Source organism: Pocillopora damicornis, chromosome 6 (assembly GCF_964200805.1).
Source record: "Pocillopora damicornis chromosome 6, jaPocDami1.2, whole genome shotgun sequence".
NCBI lineage: Eukaryota > Metazoa > Cnidaria > Anthozoa > Scleractinia > Pocilloporidae > Pocillopora > Pocillopora damicornis.
This window is the reverse complement of record NC_142675.1, coordinates 21495365-21517500: the sequence shown is the minus strand read 5'-3', so window position 1 is coordinate 21517500 and position 22136 is coordinate 21495365. Positions and strand designations below refer to the sequence as shown.

Genomic DNA, 22136 nt, shown 5'->3' with positions numbered 1-22136 from the left:
TACTGAAAATAAACACAATATCTCCGGTTCCAAAAATGTGGGAGGCCGTCTCAAGTTCTTTTTTGTTGTTATAATAATTTTTAAAGTCTTTTGAACAACGGTGGGCCATGAATTAAATTAAATCGTCTCGATTGACGATATGTGATGTTGAGCAGGACTTTCCTTCAATGTTGTGAAAAAACATGTTTCGATTGAAGACGATACAGAGCGTAAAATTGGCCCGTAAGTAGATTCCTCTAGCAAGCCCTTTCAATAAAGAATTCGGTGCTGTTTTATTACGGCTGTGAACTTTAAGCCTCTCCTTGCAGCTACTCCGCGAAAACAAGAGCGATAATGCTATTAGCGATATTTTGTTACGCTGGAAATTTGTCCAGAAGTTTGTGACGTAACAATCCGTTCTGCAATTAAAGTAGCTTGACTTGACCTCGCACAGGAAATCTGCATAATTTCAATTTCTAAAGGAGAACCTTCTGGCAGGAACCCTTACAATACTGGTGGTTCGTAACCTGTTCTATCCAACCGCAAGTTTGCCGAGATACAGAGAAAATTAGACATTTGCGCCGAAAATGTGACTTATAAATTATTAATTAATTACACAGGTTGGACTTTGAGTCGACGTAGACAAGCACAAAGGAGGTCTCACATGATTCAAGGAAAAGAATAATTTGAGAAACAATATACCCAGGAATTGCAAGTGGGCAAAGTAAATGGAAAATTTTATCACTGGACGAGCCGAGAACTACAAAACGGCGGTAAAATGCTGTTCAGGAGAGGATGCGAGTTCCGTGGATAGCAAGGATTCGATGCTCGAAGCCGGGGAATACCTCGAACGGTTAAGTTTTTGGCAGCGACCGAGACAGCGAGTCGATCTAGAATTCAACGATGTTACTTACAGTGTAAAGCTGGGTCGACAAGGTAAGAGGAAACATATTTTCCAAGCGAACACAAGCAACATTCATTGCTGAAAGCTTGCAGAAAATCTAGATCTCTCTGGGTGATTCTTTGAGTGCGGACTCGATTAGGAAACCGAAAGCGAAATTAAACGAGGAGGAAGATGTTGACGAAAACCCTTCTAGAAAGAAGACTAATCTCAGACCCTAAATTTAATAATGTGTCTTCAAGAGCTTCATCTTAAATACGTAAATTTTGAATCAAAAAATTATAATATTTGCAGAAAGAAGTCTTTCTTTAAGACTTTCGTTCAGGCTTGACGAGCATAACAACTCGACACGGTCACATTATGGCCGACAAAGGAAGACAAAACGTTGTTAAGAATTTGTCTGAATTTAGCCCGGCGTGCCTGTAATCATGAAATATATATATCTGCCTTCTGTAATATCTTTTACTCTGATTAATTTTTCGGTGAATTTTCCCTGAAATCGAGAATCGTGTTTTGGCTTCTCCTGAAAGAGAGCACTTCACAGTTGTGCAACAAACATTGGAAATACCTTATTATGGTAAACAGTTTTCTGGCTTTCGTTTTCAAGCTGGGAGAATTTCTTTTCAATTTTTAGAAAAATTTTTCCCGGCATCAATCGTGTTCATTACAGTTTCTTTTACAAATAAAAAAGGATTTTCGAAGAAGAAATATTCCATAACGACATCACATCACAACGGGAAAAGTTTTAGTACCTGTAGACTTTTTCCAGGCGTGGGTCTAGCTAGTGGGTTTCCCCTGATGCTTATTTATTTTTCCTAAAAGTTTTAGCGCATGAATCGTTCTAAACGTATCTTTTCTCCAATCAGTCAAGTCAACTTTCCTGCATTATTTGAATTATTTTTGTTGACTATTTTAGAGCATTTGATACTCCTTTGTTTCAAGTCGTTCGTCCGCTTAATTTTCAAAGATTTTAGCAACGAAAACCATGTAAAATTCGCGTTCCGTTCAGGCACAAAAACAAGAAAAATAATACAATTTCTTTTGGTTACAGCCCGAGATTTAATTTCAATTTATACAATTTTAAATGATTAATATACAATTTTTGGTTGCCTGAGAAAAGGGCAAACTTTTATTGATGTATTTTACTTTCGTGAAATCAGAAGCTAAAAAGGACTGATTAAGTGTTCGTAAAGCCCCTGTTTGGATAAACATATTCGAAGCAAAAAAGAAACATAAGCAATTGAAATAACGTGTCTTTTACTGAAAGGTCTTGGCGCTCAAACCCAAAAACATTCAGTTCATCCAGTCGTATTTAAGTATATTTGTTGTCAGGAAAACTGACCTTCATACTTAACCGCGGTGTAATATAACAGGAAAGTCTGTGCACGATGTTGACCTTAAGTGCAAGTTGCCTCTGTTGTTTTCGAGGTTTCCAGAAAAAAACAGTGATACTCTGCTTCTTTGATAGACCCAAAACGTACTAGAATTTTAAATAATCTCACATTAAAGTCACAGAGCTTAAAGCATTTTTGTAAATAATGTAAATTTAATAATGAAATTACTTCTCAGATGTTTGAGAAGGTAATACTACTGATTATGCTTTACATTCTCTGAATATTTAATCTTGATATGAGATCATTCAAATAACATATTCCAGATTATTGTGCAAAGTGCCACCAGGATTTTTTTCAAGTCTAAACAAATTTCCATTATTACCTAATTATGTATAGATAAACATTAAACTTTTTCAAAAAAATTACACCCAGGAAGATGTCTTATTTGTTCTAGCACTCCTACTTATATTGAATTACTTTGCATGTGCAAGCACTTGATGTTGTTATATCCTGTTGGGACAGACTTACTGATTGACAGGAGGTAACAGAAGTACACGCCAATTCTGCATGTTTGTGGCTGGATTGATCCTGTAGAATTGGATTTAGCTGGAACATCTGTCGGAAGTATCCATGGAAGACAGAAGTTTGACCACTAATCCTGCTTGTTAATACCTCGTTTCCTCTTCCATGTTAACTTTTATTGTGTGATGTGACACTCAAACTCTATTTCATTACTTGGTTTAACAGTTACACTGAGTTACATAATAGCTGCATAATTCATGAAGGGTTGGTAGTAACCAGCAGCTTTTAAACTGTGTATGTCCACTGTTATATCTGACTTAACTGCCTAACTACATGTATTTACAAGTCAATTGAAATTATGACCTTTGAATACTTTTTGTGTGGTGCGATTGTACAAGTCCAGAATCATGCAAGCCTGCTGTCCTTGCACGTGACAGCTGATTTAAAACAGGAAAAACCAGTTTTAGCTAGGAAATCAAGTTAACTTTAGCCATGCACAGTAATTGTGGAGTTTAGTTGAAGTCCATAGCTTTTTTATTATATACATGATTCAGAACAGATCTTTGGTTTGAATGTCATTTCATCACTTTTGAAAGACATACAGTTACAACATTCCTCCATGAAATTATATTTAGTCACAAATATGGACTAGAAATATATGTGGTATGTGTGTGGTATTTTAATGTCCATTTTCAAGACCTCTTGACCTTTGGAAAATTTTATAAATAGTCAAATCTGGCACATGAATGTAAGTGTCCTGTCACATGTTTGCAAGCTGAGTGAAAAATGATACTTCCTATCCTTACCCCTTGAGAGTTTAATCTTAAAAATTAAGAAATATTTAAAGGTAGCAAATTACAACTCATCTGTTGAAATTCTCATCAGTAATAACTTTTTGTTGCTGATTGTGCTGATTAAAAGATTTCCTCTAAACCATCTAATCTCTGGATGATTCTTTGCTATGTGACCTTCCAAACAGAAGCTAAGTTGAGTAGTAATGGCCAAGTAGTTTTGGATAAGCTGTGTCTTTTTCTGTGATTGGAGCATTGTTCGACTTGATGGAAGCCAAACAGTAGAAGTAAATGTAATTGATGTTGACTTAACAATGTAATCAATTCAAACCTGAAATAAATGAAAAAAGACGGTCAAACTTCCATGGATTAACCAAACAAAGCAAATAAATGAAAAAAAGACGGTCAAACTTCCATGGATTAACCAAACAAAGTAAAATTATGTTAAAAAAAAAATCAAAGAGAAAATGAAATATATTTGATAAAAGAAAACTGAAAAAAAACATACAATAGAAACATTTTTCCTGTTGAACCAATAACATGATATGATCAATACTTGTAGTTCTGACAGTAGGCCTGACTACAATAAGATTCGGCATTCTTTCAAATTTCAAGCTGTTGTTGATTGCCACTCAATGTGTTGCATTCAGCTCTTGAAGTGTTGAAGGTCTAAACCAAGACTACTGTAGAATTATATTTCAATGTAAAAAGTTTTTCTACCCCTATTTGTTTTGTAGAGCAAAAGACAATTGTTCATGGGGTGTCAGGAGAGTTTAAGAGTGGAGAACTTGTTGCTGTCCTTGGTCCCTCAGGTATGTAAACAGGGAAATAGATATTAAACGATTAACTGACTGATTAACTTTGTGACCCGAGCAGTCAGACAATTGAAAAAGAGGCTCACACATCGCTAATGCATACTTTCAATTTGTACTTAATTACAATTTTTGGCTCTGGTTGTGCCTTCTTGCATCTTCTACCCTGCTCTACTTGATGCTTTCCTTCCTATGATCTTAGTGGTAATTCTCCAAAGTGCCTTCCATACATTCCTGGTTCATTTGGAGAATTTGTTATTGGATCAACTAATGATCCCCTAGTTGATATTTTTCTTCATTCTTATCACCTGTCTTCTAGATATTGTACTGACATTGTGAGGAGAAATTTTTTCTTGGTCACTTACAAGAGTTAAAGGGTTAAGTGAAAATGGGAAGATGTTGCTTGCAGGGCCTAATTACTGGATATGCTACTCTGAAAAAGTGGAAAGCTCCCTTTTCATTTTTTTCACCTGTAACTTTTACAGTTGTTCTCGGAATTAATCTCAAAGCCATCTCAGTTTCTACATCAATTAAATGTGGTGTTTTGCCAATTTGTATATTAAGTTTCATTGGATTATCTTGCAAAGTCGAGAAAAGATGAGAACCCAAACTTGGCAATTTTATAAAGAAGTGAATAATACATATGCTCCTGCCTAAAGAATAAATTTTGTGGAAAAAGTTGCCATGAGTTAGTGATACTTTGCACCTTTCCTAAATTCACCATGATTCATCTTGGAATGAGGCTGACTTTCTTTGGTGTTAAAGGGGAAATTTGGCTAAATTGTGTAATGCTAGAAGTGGTTAACTTTCATTGCAACTTTAGCTTAAACTGTACAATTTTATTTCCATGTGTTAATGGTATGCTGTATTTTGTCTTCCTTTAGGAGCTGGGAAGTCCACACTGATAAATATTTTAGCAGGATACAGGTGCATATCTGTCATAATTTATAATTTACAATGTTGTTATTACGAAATTCAGAATAAATTTGCGAAGTTCAAGGTAAGACTCTAGAGCAGCTGCAAACATTTTTGCCAAAAGTAGTCACTATTTCTAAATTTCAGATGTAATAAACTTAACTGTATTGTTACAGTTGAAAAAATTGGTAATGCCACAACAAAGAGAGTTGTTTTTGAGCAAACATCAGTTTTTGTCATCAATGATTATTTTGATGTGAAGCAGCTTTACTCAGCAGGCTTCTTTGCACTGAGCCAAGTTATCTTCAATTTGTATCTACCTGTATTTGCATAAATTATGTCAAGATGTTTTCCTCTGAATTGAAGTTTGAAAAATTGCTGCCTGGTTATTGCCAAGTTGAATGTTTACACCTTCCATTCTGGGGAATATCTTCTTTTATTGTGGAAAATTGGACAGATGAGAGCAGTTTGTTTAAACTAGTTAGCCCTTAAACTCTTACGATCTGATTGTTAACTCTCCTCTCTTGCAGTCACACATTTCCTTTTCCATTTGCATTCAGGGTTAGATAAACATGGCAACTTTTACCTGATAAGTTCAAGTTTTCTCATATTTTTCTCTCTGTATTTTTGGATGATGTATGGATATTAAATGGAGAAGTTACGCGTTAGTCTTTCTGCATAAAGAGTTAATGTTGAAAAAAATATATGATAGAAGAGAGAGAAGTTTCTCTCTCTTTCTGACTTTGTTAACTTAGAGGTGAAGGTGCATTAAGTTTGTTAAAACTAGCTTTCTTTATTAATTTAGAGTTGAAGGTACATTAAGATCTTGAAGGTAATTAAGGCTTGGACAGTGAATGTTAGGTTTCAACTCTACTTATTTTGCAAATTATTTTTGATAAGTATAAAGAGCACCTGAAAACCACTGATCCAACTTTTTCATCAGAACCAAAGACGCAAATGGCCAAGTACTGGTCAATGGCGTGGAGAGAAACTTGCGGCAGTTCCGCAAAATGTCTTGTTACATCATGCAAGATGATGTGCTCTTGCCACATCTCACTGTCATGGAATCCATGATGGTAAGATTGTTTTTGTTTTAAGAATCAAAAAATAAACCCTATTCTATGGTTTAACTTATATTACTTGTGGATATTTGGCAAGTTGCATAGAGCAATTAGAAAGATGTTGGCTCCTACTTTGTTTTAAACCATCAAGGGGATTTATTACGATAATAGCATTTGGTTGGTTGACTGGCAGAAGTTATTTTTTCTAGTGGAAAAGTCTTGTCTAACATTTTGGGAAGCCATGACAATGCTTAGACAGACAACCAATTGACCAACTTTCAATAAGTTAAGTAAGATTAAAGGACTAAAATAGGCTAGCAGTTAGATATTATGGCCTTCCAGCAGCTGTAAACTGCAGTCAACTGAACTTGAAGTTGATACAAGGACTGTTTGTAAAACATGTATTTTATTGATATTCTCATTTTCCTACAGGTGTCTGCAAATTTACATCTCAGAGAATCTTTATCCCTTGAAGAAAAAGAAAGAGTTGTAAGTTAATTGACTTCCAATTATGGTCTTAAAAAAACTGGTTGTAAAATTTAGGGAAACAGAAACCAGATCTTTCCAAATCTTAAACTCATCAGTCTCTAATAATTATCAGTTTGATGATTTTAGATATATGAAATTCATATATTTGCACTGCAGTGGAGAGATGAAATTAAGAGCTCCTCGCAGCTAAAAACACTACTGAAATGAATAGTTGAAAATAGGACCTGAAAAAAATTCAGGCCTGTGTGGGATTTGAACCCATGACCTCTGTGATAGAGGTTTGTTTGTTAGTGTACATAAGCATTTGAATTGTTCCTATTTGTTTTCCAGATCAATGAAATCCTATTGAACCTGGGCCTTACAGAGACTGCTGACACAAGGCTGAATGAGATATCTGGAGGACAGAGAAAACGGCTTGCAATAGCACTGGAATTGGTGAACAATCCACCATTGATTTTTCTAGATGAGCCAACTAGTGGTCTGGATAGTTCATCCGCATTTCAGTGTATCAGCCTCATGAGAACACTTGCTCATGGTGGGAGGACTGTGGTGTGTACCATTCATCAACCAAGTGCAAAACTGTTTGAAATGTTTGATAAGGTGAGCTGACCCTGTACTGACCTCATACTTGCCCTATTCAACTTTGCCCTGGTGTCAATTGTGGAGAGCCCTCAATTTTTTTTTCTTCTTATTTAAACAATGAAAATTGCTTATAAAATTTGAAAACTTTAAAAAAAAATTCGGTTCAATTGAGAAGAAAGGGAAGATCTTTTTTACAGAATGGTCAGGGTATTTTTATTAAAATTTCCCTCCATGTGTATTTCAGTTGTACATTTTGGCAGAGGGTAACTGCTTGTTCCAAGGCACTGTACAAGATCTCATACCTTACTTGGCTTCTGAAGGTCTGGAATGTCCCAAGTACCACAATCCTGCAGACTACAGTAAGTACTTGCTTGAGCTCGAGCGCTTTTTTGTCTCCTTTGTTTATTTGTTTTATTTTGTTTCTTCGTTTTTCTCTCGCTAGTGTCATAGATAAATTGCGGATCCAAAAGTTTTCTGGTATGAATTTGGATTTGGTTTATTTCGCGACCACTCAAAAGCAAAATTGATCCAATCGTGACTTTCTCACTCGTATATTCCCGCTCCAGGGAAAGTTCGACTCCTCTTTGGCTCTCTTCGATGTTTTTATGTCTTCTGATTGGTAGAGCGTACGACATATTTCTTGACTAATTTTAGAGCTCCTGTTCTCCGAACTTTTTGAGAAGGAACTTCGGGAAAGAAGCGCGGGCTCATTTCTGAGCAGCGAAGATGTCAGTTCTCCTCATCTTTGTTGTTTTATTGTTTTAGTTATAGAAGTAGCGTCTGGGGAGTATGGCGAGAACGTGATACCCAGGCTAGTGAAGGCCTGGAAGGCGCGTGAAGAGGCAGAGACGCAGAAAAAGAGCCTGACCAGTAGTACCAGCAGTAGCTATGATTCAAGAAACATGGTGGTGTCAATACTACCAAACTGTAATGTCAAGACCAGTACTGATAGCATAATACATGCTGCAAGTCAAACCACCCAGGTGCTTAGAGTGATTATATCTCAACCCATTACACCTTAACATCAGTATGCATATTCTCCATACTGTTCTCTATTCATTTCCTAAGGTGCTAACGAGGAGAATTTGCTTAACCATCAAGAATTTCATGGGTTCATGATCATTCCTATGTTCTCATGACCTTAATGTGTGATTCGGGGGTGATATTGTAAGGAGAAATTAGATTTTGGGTCAATCCTAGGGTTTAAGTTACCATTGTGAACTGATTCGGCGTGGTGTGAACACATAATTTATGATTTTTAAAGTGTCAAAATCGGTGTAAGTAAGCTTAATACCGTAACACAGACGAATTGAGAGCGGTAAACCCGCGAACAGAGAGAAAGAAGTGTTTTTCAAATCAGAAAATGTTCTGTTATCTCTCTTGGTTGCCAACAGAGTTTGGATTGTTCCCTGAGAAGTGAATTTGCTTAGTTAAGGGCAGCTTTTTTCTTCTGCCAAGATGCTTAATTTTTAATCTTCTTTTGTCTACAGTTCCTGGTGTTGTTCAAAAGAGCCGCACAGTCCATCTTCAGGGATCGTATTTTTACTCACCTACGTTTCGTGTCCACAGCATCCGTCGGCCTTCTCATTGGACTCCTGTATCACGGCATTGGTAATGACGGCAGTAAAGTCTTCAACAACACTGGCTGCTTGTTTTTCTCGCTTCTGTTCCTCATGTTCACATCTCTTATGCCCACTGTGTTAACATGTAAGGGAAGCAAGATCCTTGTAACTTGATTTTGGTTTCTAAATGCTTCAGTTTCGGAGTATTTACAGTTCTGTTTTGTTCTCTTGGTTTTTGTTTGTTTGTTTGTTTTGCAGCGTTTCACTCCTTACAACATGCATAAAACGCAGAGGCAGTGGAGTGCTTGATGTGAGGAGGGTTGGGACTCATACCGTTTACTAAGTCAAGTACCGAAATAATTTTACTCTTTCCCTTTTTTTCTAATTCAGTCCCCATGGAAAAACTAGTGTTTATTCGAGAGCATTTGAACAACTGGTATAGCCTCAAGTCTTACTACCTAGCAAATACAATGGCGGACGTTCCCTTACAGGTAAGGATAGTTGAAAACTTTAAAAAGAAACTGGTTCACACGCGATTGATAATCAGTTCTCATTTTGCTGTGGGTCTGCTGAGTGTCAAATCACAGATGGTGTCAAAAATTGGTCTGAAAAATAAGCGGCTCTAGGCGAGTTTCGTTATTATCCTTACCACAATTTACGTCTCCTAATCAACTGATGCACGCACGAAAACGTAAGTTCTATTTTGTGTGGTGTTGAAAAAATAATTGCCTGTGATGACTTCACTTATGCGTCTGGGTCCAGTTTTTCAAAGGGTGGATAGTGCTATCCAACGGATCAATCGCAGTCCAGTGAATAAGTGTCAACCAAACATTCTGCGCTATCCACGAGATAGAAATTTATCAAGTGGACAGTGTTTTCGCTGGCTTGGTGTGATTCAGCCTTTGAACAACCAGGGCCTGGCCTTGAAGGATTGTTGGTAATAACTGGTCAAACTCTGGGTTTAAGTCAGTACGTCATGTGCGTAATGTTGGCCAGGAAAACGGCTTTAAATTTGATTTAGCCCCGTAGCAACAACCCGGAAAAGTTAATACTTTATCAAAAAGGTGAGTTGATGGTTGCATCTGGACAAGCCTACAAACTATTTACTCATTCGAATTGAGTAAATTGTAGGGTAGCCTGTTCTTAGGCCCCTTTTTGTCTCCAAGATTATCTTCTAGAGCGCGATTGTAATAAAATCCTCTGGGGATGTAACCAACGTAAACGCACGGGAGTTGGAATAGGGAGGGGATGTCGGGGGAAATAGCTGTCACTCTCGTGCTTTTTTCCTCAATTTTAATCAAACGGCTGTGGACAAACTATCTGTGGGGAGCCAGTTTCAACAAATTGTAAATTCCTGTTTTGTTTGCAGATCTTGTTTCCAGTGATTTACTGTACAATAGTATACTTCATGACAGATCAACCAAACGAAGGATTACGTTACACTCAGTTTGTAGCCGTCACGATACTGACATGTCTTGTAGCGCAATCCATTGGGCTCTTAATAGGGACGGTCGCGCCCAGTCTTCCGGTGAGTTGTGACACTTAAACGTAACATAAAGTTGTTCTCCTTCTCATACATTTTAAATCCTCTGGTTTTTTTTTCAGCATATTCTACTGCCTACGAATTTTCCTGAGCCCTCCTCTGATTGACTCTTTTTTTGCCTTTGTCTACGACACCAGTCTTAAGTTTCTCGTGTTGTTTGTCGTTTTTACGTTATCCGCTATACGCAAATATTTTTTCTGTCTCTGCATTAACCGCTGCGTAGGTCACAAGTGTTCCGTTATTTTTTTTAATTTGTTTTATTTTTTTCTTGCGATTTTTGTTGGCTTGATATGTGTCTTACGCTTGCTGTCGTTCAGAGCGTTTTACCACCTTTCAACTGATTGCATATTTTTTATGGGCAGTTAAAAATGTCTTATCGTTTTATTTCCTGTCATAGACTGCGGTCTACGTCGCTCCAGTGACTGGTATCCCTGTCTTACTGTTCAGCGGTTTCTTCGTTAACTTTGATACCATTCCAAAGTACATGCAGTGGCTCACATACGTTTCCTACGCGCGGTACAGCTGGGAGGGAACGGTGGTGGCCATATATGGCAATAAAAGAGGACCTTTAGAATGCAAGGACAGACGATGTATATTTACGAACAGTGAAGAAGTTTTGGCGTCTATGGATGTGGAAGAAAATGCCCTGTATTTAGAAGGCGCGAAGGTTTATTTCGATTGCCTCGTCCTCTCCCTTTTCTTCATTATTTTGAGATTAGCGGCTTATTTAGTGTTACGGTACAAAGTGAAGTCGTATCATTAGCAAAGTTGTGGTGTTCTGGACGATTGCGTTTGGAGTTGTTGTCATCTTGGACGCCATCTTGACAAGTTTTTGACTGTTCGTGAGCGAGCTTGCGGTGACCGCTGATCAGTTATACGTGGGCTTCTAGTAAATCGAGTTGAGTGGGATTGTGGTGAACTTGGAAATGGCAAAGAAAATTAAGAGCGTTATTTTTAAAGTCATCGTGAGCTACGTATTGGGGTTCGCGTTTTAGGGATCCTTCACTCATTCATAAAATTAAACAATCATTACGTGTTTTTAATATATGCTAAAAAAAAAAAGGCTCTGCTATGTGGAGAACGTATTTAATCAAATTTACGGGAATCTCATACCCGGAGCCCAAACGATACCGACCAGATATGACAATTCTTTGGGCTGACCCAGAGTATCGCAGCTGTTGGGGACGACCTTCTTTGTCCACCTAGCGCCCAAAGAATCTCTGAATATTATTTTTTATTTTTTTTTGGTTTGGGGGTGGTGGTGGGGGGGAGAGATGAAGGATTCGTCGGAATAGAAAGGCCCTTTTACATTTTTCCACTTTTTTCCTTTCAGCTTTTTTCTCTCTCAATCCAACCTGGCCTCAAGGATTGACCAAAAGTACTTCATAACATTGTATTTCTTCAGAATTTTTTTTGGCTTTTGGGGAAAACATGTAGTAAGGGGACAGAGAGATGAAAAGGTAGCGGGTCTTTCCTTTGAATTTTCTTGTTTCGCTTCTGCAGTTTGGTCTCCTAAAGTTTTTAAAAGATTCTTTTGATAGAGTGGCTGGACCATTCAACCTCTGTGAAACTAACCACTTAAACACACCTGTATATTCAGTTGTGTTCCAGCTCTATCCTGGTCACTCGATTTGTTTTTAAACTAGTCGTGTGTGATACTTTCTGAGTTTCACATCTTTCACCAAGCTCTTGTCTCTTCAACCCTTTTCCTTCAGAGCTTTGCTCCTATTTCCAATATTTTTCCTAATTTCCTTTGTAACAGACAAAAGGATAGGTACTAAGTCGATTGAAAACACACTTGTCGTTTTTTTTTTAATTTGTCGGCCTTCCGCTCAAAAAAAAAGCGACCAATATAGTTTCCAGTTATTAGGCGATTGTCAGAGGGGGGTGTTGATTAGTAAGAAGGTATTGTTCAGTAATCTTATATCTCATGAAATAATTAATATAAATATTTATAAATTTTATATTATGGAAATGGTGGTGTTTTCCATGTCTTATTGTATTACTTTAAATTTACGCGGGCTATCGAAAAAAAAGGTAAATGTATCGAGAAGCTTTGCATCACTTTGGGGTAATACATGATCAAGAAATGGATATGGATTACAAGGCTGAAGTTGAGAAGATTCTCGAGGTGGATCTCGCACATCGGGAAAATCTTGATACTTGAGTGTTGTGAAGTGAAAATTTCCAAATCGTTGTCAATGTAAAATATTTTCATAGAAAAACAACTGTTTAGATTTAAAAGAAGCTATCTAGTATTTGCACTATACATTTTGTGAATACCGGTATGTTATTAAAGTTGATTTCCTCGCAATTCATGTAGGGAGAATTTAATCGTTGGTTGGTGGTATGTTTACGTAGCGGATTGCGGGTAAAATTTCGCCAAAAAAATCGTCGTTAGTAAATTGTCGCTAGTAAGAAATTATGGTGGCGTCACAGCGCACTCGTTTTCATAACAACCTTTAGTTTGAAAAACTATCGCACCTGCCCTATTTTCTCGGCTAAACACCGCCCCAAAAATAAACGCTGGACCTTCAAGGCTTTTTTGAGAAGAGCCTCCTCTGATTGGCCGATACATAGACCCTCATACAGTCTTCTCCACCCCAAGGGATCATCCTAATCAAGAAATCTAGTCTTTTACCTAGTCCTCCCCCGTCGAGTCTGAGTGAAAAAGGACCTGGTAATGAGATTCAACATGACATTGCAGACATTGCCCGTTTAACAAAATTTATTCTTCGGAGGTTAGACTCGGACCACTTGGTAAGTCGTATTTATTAGGTCACTACTGAGCATTTTCTGCAGCTTTCTGTTTCTCGTTCAGCTCGGGTTCCATTTATGATGACTGTGGTCGCCGACCGCCGGCAAATAATTGGTCTAACTGAAGTAAATTGAGCCTAATTAACTCTTAGCGCCAAAAGGATTCTTCCGATCGGAAAGATACCGATTGTTCGATCAATTGAGATCTTAATTAGTCATCGAATCTCGCAAAACGATAAATCATGCAAATAACTAGACCCTGTGAGCAGGGTAACTGGGATACCTGGATGGTACTGGATCCTTGGAATCAAGTGTTGTGATACTACGGGTGTCGGACTAGTACACTGAAATAGTGCGCCCAAGTCTGGCCAAGGGCATACACCTATTTCAAAACATAGGCATGCTATGCATGCAAGAGTTACTTTTTTGTAGGGTGGGTGGATCACTTGAAACATTATGAGAGATGTCTACATTCTTACAAAAGGAGAGAAGAATATTAATGTGGGAAAGAACGAAATTGTCGAATTACCTCACTCACAGGTATTTTGTGGTAGATTATGTGTGTTTTGCCAATAAATGTAACCAAAAATAAACTGTATTGGTGCCACGGATACCTGTTAGTACAAAATGCAGACAGCAGACTGCAGACCGGATACAAAATATAGACTGCAGACTGTAGAGTGTGTACAAAATGCAGACTAAGAATCTGAAGAGTTTTTACGTCTGGTATATAATAACATGCCATCTTACAGCTTACCGAGCTTCACGCAATCGCTTTTCTACAATCCGCCTTCACGATTATTTGCACTATTGTGGAATATTCCTGGCCCATTTCTTGATGAAAATCGATCGCAATATTATTTCAAGCCTTCAATATAGTCTTCTTACTTTGCGCGCGAGTTGGTTGGTGTAATGTCTGTACAGATTTTATCAACGTGATAAAAGTAGATGATGTGAACAACAGTGATGGTAAAGCAAGCTTAAAACGGCAGAAATCGCCAGAAAATACAACGGATACACAGGGTATGAGTAAGTTTTATTGATTTTACGAGAAAAATGTTCATATTTCGAAATATGCATCGTTGTAAATCGACCATACTTCGTTCCCTGTACTATTCCTTATAACGTGCAGTTCCTCTCGTAACTTAACACCGAGTCACACAACGCGTGACGCGTTCATGAATTGATCGTTGGCTTTTTCTCGAGACGTGAGCTTGGGCCGCTTGTGACAAGACAATTGCGTAAACAATATTTAATATAACAACATTATACACAAAAAAACACAGGGTTTTGGATCACGTATTTATTAAAAAAGAATATCCATACAACTACAATGAAAACAAACATAAGATTCACCTTTCTGATCGTGAAATTAATACCATTCGTACTGTTATCGTAGCTACGTTCCTTGCCATCAAGTGAATCCAACATGTCGTCTTTCTTCACAAGCAGTTTGCATCCCATATAGTTATGTTCTTCAGTCTCACGGTAGTAGCGTTGTTCAATAGATTGCATAGAGTATATGCAGTTTGGTTTCAGATTTCAGATTTTGCTTTTTACAACAAGTGAACGTTTTTCAAGACATTGGCATACTTAGCATACAAGGCATTCAAGGCTTTCATGGCTTTCAAGCGTTCGCGACTCAATCCGTTCCAGATTACCGCTCAATAACATCTTTCAGTGTGGATGAGCCGCGATTAATACGACTTGTATATGCGTCTGTAAGTATTTTGCGCGTTTGCGCTATAATGCTCCAGGAGATCGCAATCCAAATACGTTGAAATACAAAACAACTGACCAAAGAGTTTTATAAGCAAAATCTCGTGTTCGTTATGTGACCCGGCCCTGTCTGTGTATGACAACGTCAATCATCATCAAGATAACACGCGTGATCAGCATGTGAACACCTCATTGGATCACAGTTGAGGGCCCAATGACCTCTGGGTACTATTGCGCAATTATTCCATTTTGTGGCGGAGGGAAAAAAAAAAAAAAAAAAAGAAAAAAAGACGACAAAAAAACAAAGGCAGTTTATGACTGGGCTACCACAGGTATCCCAGTAATTATGTCTGTGAAAGGCGTATTTTATCTCCTTAGCGCCTGATGCGTGGATTTCTAGGTTCTTTGATCAGGACTCGCCTGACCGTGAGTAGAAAACGAATTTATCGGAATAATGATATTAAATGATCATGGTTGAAAAATCGCGATAAAGGACGTAATCAAAAGACATCAAAAGCGACTGAAGGTGGACTACTGTGATAACGATGAATCATGAGAGAGCAAATAACTTTCAAGGAGGATAAATGTGTGCATGCTTCTACTTATGTTTGGTTCTACTCTCAAAAGTTCGAAAATCGTACGAGGAGGTTCACCTTCAATCTCACAAGAGGCTTCTGTTGAATATAAATGTTTTTTTTAATCCCAACTCCAAAAAGATCGATAAAAGAAACAAAATAAAACTTATTGCGTAAAAGTCAAGGAAAACCGAACCGATCAAACGATCGATCTGAAGTCGCATCATTTCCGTTTCCTTAATTTGCATAAATGTATGTTTTCTTTCTGCTGAGAAAGTCACGCAAAAAGAAAAGAAGTCACGCTACAGCAGGGTCCACACTCGCTCTGCAGCTCGAGTAGTACAAAGTACAGGCCCGGCCAAGGTATCATGGCATTCGGGTACCCATGCAGGATGTTTTCTCATCTCAAAACTGATGCAAGAGATCTCGCGTACAATAATTTCTGGTAGTTGGTTTCCATTTATTATATACTGCAATTTTAGGCATTTGTCAATACATGTATGGACAAGTTTAAGGTCTATTGGTATCCCACTTCTCTCTTCAAAGACCCCACCCACACTGGCCTAAAAGACAGCCAGCTCAGCCAGTAAATAAGGCACGTATTACAGGGCCGTAAGAGTAGGGAGGGGGGGGGGGGGCTGAGGGGGGAAGAGGTTTGTGATATCCCCTCAGTTAAAAATTTTTCCTACAGACCTGTATTAATATAAAATTTAACTCCCTTCGCGCATGAAAATTTTAAAATTTCCCTTCGGAAGCTTTCATTAGTCACATCACTTAGGCTTTTATCCTTGTAGAGATCGTTCGGTTGTCTCTTTTATGCGCAGGGAACGGTAATTAAACATCAGTTCCAAAATTATCCTCGCTACGAATGATGCATGCTGAATCAAGACATTACAATCTCTTGGCTGAATGCAATGCAAGTAGCCGCAAATGTCGTCGAAACTGAACGGGGTAAAATTAACAGTATAGAAATGCTTCCGGTTTTCAGACTAAGTGGGAGTACAATGCCTAAAAACAACTGACCACAGGTTCGCCTGAATGAAACCATGAAAATTCCCAGGTTTTCATGTTTTAATTCGAGGAACTGTGAAGCGAAGCGCTGTAAAGACCGTGCTTTTCATCAAGAGATATGTCCCCGTTTCTGATACCGTATCTTATCCCACAGTTACGGCATGCTGTGAGGCACATGAAGCTTTGGCATTCTACCTCCATCCGCCTTGATCTTTTGATTTGACAATCATCTTTAGCCGGCTGCTTGCCTTTCGCTCTTAACTATTCTCCTCCTTGTTTTGGCTAACTCAATCTCCTCCTTTCCTTTGGCCTTCAGCCCCATGTTTTAAAATATTGTGCTTGTCTTGATATGAAAACTCATAGTTCTCCTGTGTTCTTTCAGTTGTTTACAGTTACAAGTGACTCCGTAATGGATCTTCTAACCGGGATATGGACGACCCTCATAGGTGTACGAGTTGCCTTTTTTCTTATGAACACTGGTCGAGTTCACAAAGCCATCGAGCTCGGCAACGAATTTTTGAAGCTATTAAATGCCAGCTTGCAAGGAAAAGAAAATGACATTGCAAGGGAAATTTACAAACTTATCTATTCTATGATGTTTAAAGCATACTATTTTATTTCTGATTCCCAAAATGCGTCATTGTATGCAAGAAAGATTTTCCTCAAAAACCGCGGTCTTGCTGACCCCTTCGAAACAGTGGGATTTACCTTGGCCATTGCAAGAATGTCATCTAGACTAAACAATTTTGTCGATGCGAAAGAACTTTATGAAAAAGCGATCAACTTGACAGTACAAACAGGTGACTGCAAAGAAGAAGCAGATACCAGTGGAGAATTTGGAAAACTGCTTTTAGAGCTCAGTGAATATAAAAAGGCTAAAAGTTACATCGAGAGAGCACTTACGATCAGAAAGGAAATTGGCGACAAAGACGGAGAGGCCAAGGCTTATGGAAACTTAGGAGTTATGTTTTACTATCTTGGCGAATACGCCAAGGCTAAAGAATACATCGAGAAAGCACTTGTGATCAGAACTGAGATTGGTGATAGGAGTGGAGAAGTAGCGGATTACACAAGCTTAGGAAATGTGTTTCACTCGCTTGGTGATGTTACCAGAGCTAGAGAATACTATGAGAAAGCTCTTGCGATTGCAATAAACATCTGCGACAGCGATAAAGAAGTACGTCTTTACAGATGCTTAGGAAATATGTTTTTCAACCTTGGAGAAGGTAACAAGGTGAAAGAATATTACGAGAAAGCATTGGCGATTAGAAATGTAACAGGCGACAGGAGGGGAGAAGCAGAAGACTGCGAAGCCTTAGGGAATTTGTTTCAGTTGCTTAGCGAATTTACAAAGACTAAAGAATATCTCGAGAGAGCACTAGCGATCAGAAGAGAAATTGGTGACAGAAGAGGAGAGGCTGCAAATTACGGAAATCTTGGAGCCGTATTTCAGTCCCTTGGAGAATACGCCAACGCTAAAGAATGTTACGAAAAAGGACTCGCGATTAGAGTTGAAATTGGCGACAGAGAAGGAGCAGCTGCAGATCACGGAAACTTAGGAAATTTGTTTCAATCTTTGGGAGAATATATCAGGGCTAAGGAACATATTGAGAAGTCACTTGCAATAAGAACTGAAACTGGCTGTAGACATGGAGCTGCAGATCAGTATGAAAACCTTGCGGTTGTGTCTTTTGAACTTAAGGACTTTGTGAAGACTAAGGAATATTTGGCAAAATCACTCGCAATTAACACTGAAATTGGAAACAGAAAAGGAGAAGCAAAAGTCTACGGAGATCATGGGGTTTTGTTTTACACACTCGGAGAATATGTGAAGGCTAGAGAGTATCGTGAGAAAGCACTTGCGATCAGAATTAATTTAGGCGACAGAGAAGGAGAAGCAAGAGAGTATAACCGCCTTGGATTTCTGTGTCTACGTCTGGAAGAATATGCCGCCGCTGAAAAACATTATGAGATGGCACTGGTAATCGCTAAAGACATTGGGGTCCGTGAAATTGAGTTAGATAGCTTAGATGGCCTCGCTATATCCATTTTGCGGCAGGGAAACAACATAGAAGCGCTACGTTATCTTTATCAACGTTTTGAAACATACGAAAACCTAAGACTTTCTCTTAGAAATGACGATCATTTAAAAACATCTTTCTTAGAGGTTCAGGGCGTTAATACATACACGTTCTGTAGTGCTCTTCTTTGTGAGAACAACAATCCCCGAGAGGCTCTTTATGTTGAAGAGCTGGGACGGGCGAGAGGCCTGACAGACCTGCAGGCTGATAGATATTCTGTTCAAACAAACATTTCAGCCAATCCGAAATCATGGATTGGGATTGAAAATATTGTTAGAAAAGAAGCTGACTGTGTATTTTTATACATTTCATTTGCTGATGATGACCTTTTCATATGGATCCTTAAAACAAGTGGAGAAATTCATTTCAAAAGAACGACAGTGGGTGAGGAAATTCTTGGCACTCGATTAGAGAGTAATTTGAGTGATTTTTTTGCCAAAAGTTTCCGGTGCCTTGGCATGCAATCCAAATGGGAATGTGAGGATCGATCTTTGCCTCTTGTCATCGAGCCACAACACAGTTCAGATGAGCTGGGAAGCCTCACAGATCTGAGACTTCTCGAAGAAGATGATGAAGAAGTTGTTCCAGATTTCCAATCAAGTCTTTCTATGAGTTCCAAACTCTTCATCTTCCACGCTGCAGATTTCCTTGTGGAACCCGAAGTCATCATTGTACCTCATAGCAGCTTATATAAAGTTCCATTTGCTGCCCTGCGTGAAAAGGAGGGGCAATTCTTATCGGAGACCCGTCGCATCCGTGTAGTTCCCTCATTGATGACGCTCAAGCTCATTCAAGATAGTCCAGTGGATTATCACAGTCGGACTGATGCACTGATCGTGGGTGATCCCAAAGTTGACTGGGTCATGTTCAAGGGATATTTTCAGCACATCGCCTCATTACCTTGTGCAAGAAAGGAAGCAAAGATGGTTGGACGACTGGTCGGCGTAAAGCCTTTGTTAGGAGAGCAAGCGACCAAGCGGGCAGTTCTTGAGAAGATAACATCAGTGAGCCTGATACACTTTGCTGCACATGGTGATGCAGAAAGAGGAGAAATCGCCCTTTCCCCTATCCGTACTCCCGACAGCCCTGATATCGCCCCGCAAGAAGAAGATTATCTGTTGACGATGGCTGAGATATCACAAGTTCACGTAAGAGCTAAACTGGTTGTTCTCAGCTGTTGTCACAGTGGAAGTGGACAGATCAAAGCTGAAGGAGTGATTGGAATCGCTCGAGCGTTCTTAGGATCCGGTGCTCGGTCGGTGTTGGTTGCATTATGGGCCATATCAGATACAGCAACAGAACAGCTCATGCAACGATTCTACGAACATCTCGTTGGCGGAGAAAGCGCCAGTGAATCTCTTCACCAGGCCATGAAATGGATGAGAAATAACGGCTACACCAAAGTCTCTGAGTGGGCTCCATTTATGCTGATTGGAGATGACGTCACGTTTGACTTTGGTAATAAGGGTAAGTTTTATTTGAAGAGAGTAGTTGGTTGCATCAATATATTAGATTAAAATGCTTTTTGCAGCACGGTGAAGAGGGCCTTCAATCAAGAGAATGAAATATTGGGAAAAAAGGTGAAGTAAAGAAAGCCAAAATTTTCTGTGCGCAGCTTTCATTTGAATGTTGATAGTATAATTCCGAGATTGCAAAAGGTTTTTTCTAGTAAGCTCTATAATTTGTTCAGGAAACTCGTGTTATCCTCTCAGCCAATCCCGCGGTCGTTTCCACAAATGTTATTGGAGTCCTAGTTGGCTGCTTGGTGACGTTGACACCGACCAGTTCAGATCGGCTGTGGCAATTTCTCTGTTTCTTTGTTTCACGATACTCAATCGAAAAGTACTCCTATAATTGTAGCCGAGAACGGATGAGGGTGTTTCAATTCGGTAAATTTTATCGCTTCCGTGAATAGCCTGGCGCGGAATTTCAAGATCTATTATCAGAGGAAGAGAAGCCTTTTATTGGATGGTTGGGAAGCACTGAAACAGACAGACAAGGCCGGAATTTTTCATGTGTACCCTAATTCAATAAGTTTAAATTTTCTATAATGGTAGCCATCCATGCACATACTTTGACTATACTTTGCTACCTTTTTAGTTCTTATTTACACTTAAGGCATTACTGTTGGCTAAATTGCTTGAGAGGCTAAGGAGTACTTTTCTGACAAAGATTCTTAAGGGGTAATTCACTGAAGAAGTTTCTTCTTTTTTGTAGACCCATCCTTGGAAAGTCAACTAATCTGAACGGCGTAAATAAGCAAGACGGACCGTTTGCTTAAAGATGATTTGGAACGAGAGGAAGACTTTTTACTTAATAGTTGGACGGTACTGTAAAGATATGTAAATGTGTTAATCAACCGTGGTAATTATTATTATTATTATTTATTAGCGAAATTTTTACTGAATTCTCAAATTCAATCTATACAGAAACATATGTAAGGCCTTGTAATTCACTGCACATTAAGGATAGCATAAGACCAGGTATTTACGTACCCTAGTGAAATCGCTAGACTAGAAGAAAACTCGCCGTAAAACTCCGCAAGGGTTGAATGAATGCGCCGCATTAAATCTTGACAACAGGAAATTAGAGGACCCTTATTTCCTCTCTTGACCTTGTGCACAAAGAAATCCAACTCGTACGATGGTAAATTAATAGACTGCTCCCGCATGTCTTACAGAAACGTCACAGATAATTTCCACTGCAAATTCTAGATGTCGATCTCTTTATCTACAAGCCACGAATGAATCTAAAAACGATTTTTGTGTTTTGGAAAGAAGCTTTTAGGTAGTTTTGGGACTATTTCAGCCCGGATGGCAAATGATAAGTAGTTTTTTTAAGTCGAAAAGCTTGTTATTAGGACCGAATTTGTTTATCGTGAAAATTTTTTTGAGTCAACTCTACTCATCAAGTTCGTCAAGACATTTTAATTAAAAGACATCACTTGTGCTCATGAATCACAAAACGCACCCGCGTTCATTAGATATCCTAAGTTTTGGGTTTTGGACATGCAACAGATGGTTCAAAAAGTTTAAAATGGTAACTTGAAGACCTAAATGTAATAACTGTCCTAAATATAATAAAGTCCTAAATGTAATGACATTTAGTCCTAAATATAATAAGCCGTCAATGTAATCGTTTAACTTCTTCAGTACATTGTTGTTGTTGCGGACATCCACATAGAGATTTTGAAGTGACAGCTGTTGCACCAAAAATTCCGCTGACCAGTATACATGTTACATTACGGGCTCGCTGGTATCAATCAGCGTCTTTTTATTTGCTAGACAAGTCGAGACGCATTGGCTGCAAACCGTTATACTGATGACCAAATGGCATCAAATGAGAGCTAACAAAATAATGAGTACGCTGACCAAAATCTCTCCATATATCACTGGCTCAGACTGTTAAGCACAATAACCATTGGAAAAATTTGATAACGTTATTCTTGCGTGATCAGTAGTGGAGTCAACAAGTCATAAACCAAATAATTTAATTACAAACT

General features: G+C 38.6%; 2 protein-coding genes across 4 annotated transcripts; both read left to right on the top strand.

The window, feature by feature from the left end:
- Positions 1–25: 25 nt before the first annotated feature.
- On the top strand, positions 26–12805 carry LOC113678696 (ATP-binding cassette sub-family G member 4). Of its 3 annotated transcripts, none has more exons than XM_089210769.1 (13): positions 26–222; positions 600–915; positions 4265–4339; positions 5224–5266; positions 6198–6330; positions 6748–6804; positions 7135–7404; positions 7631–7745; positions 8152–8369; positions 8877–9093; positions 9339–9439; positions 10318–10476; positions 10889–12805. In XM_089210769.1, exons 2-13 carry the CDS (start codon positions 708–710, stop codon positions 11252–11254), a joined length of 1962 nt encoding a protein of 653 aa, XP_089066895.1. In that variant the 5' UTR covers positions 26–222; positions 600–707; the 3' UTR covers positions 11255–12805. The 3 variants fall into 3 exon arrangements, with proteins under 3 accessions (XP_089066895.1, XP_089066894.1, XP_027051398.2); XM_089210768.1 differs by lacking the exon at positions 26–222 and adding an exon at positions 401–497; XM_027195597.2 differs by lacking the exon at positions 26–222 and having other exon boundaries at positions 412–915.
- Positions 12806–16940: 4135 nt separating this feature from the next.
- LOC113678667 (uncharacterized) lies at positions 16941–21734 on the top strand. The gene is made up of 2 exons (XM_027195567.2): positions 16941–20101; positions 20852–21734. The coding sequence occupies exons 1-2, from the start codon at positions 16963–16965 to the stop codon at positions 20878–20880; spliced, it is 3168 nt and encodes a 1055-aa protein (XP_027051368.2). The 5' UTR covers positions 16941–16962; the 3' UTR covers positions 20881–21734.
- The last annotated feature ends 402 nt before the right edge of the window (positions 21735–22136 follow it).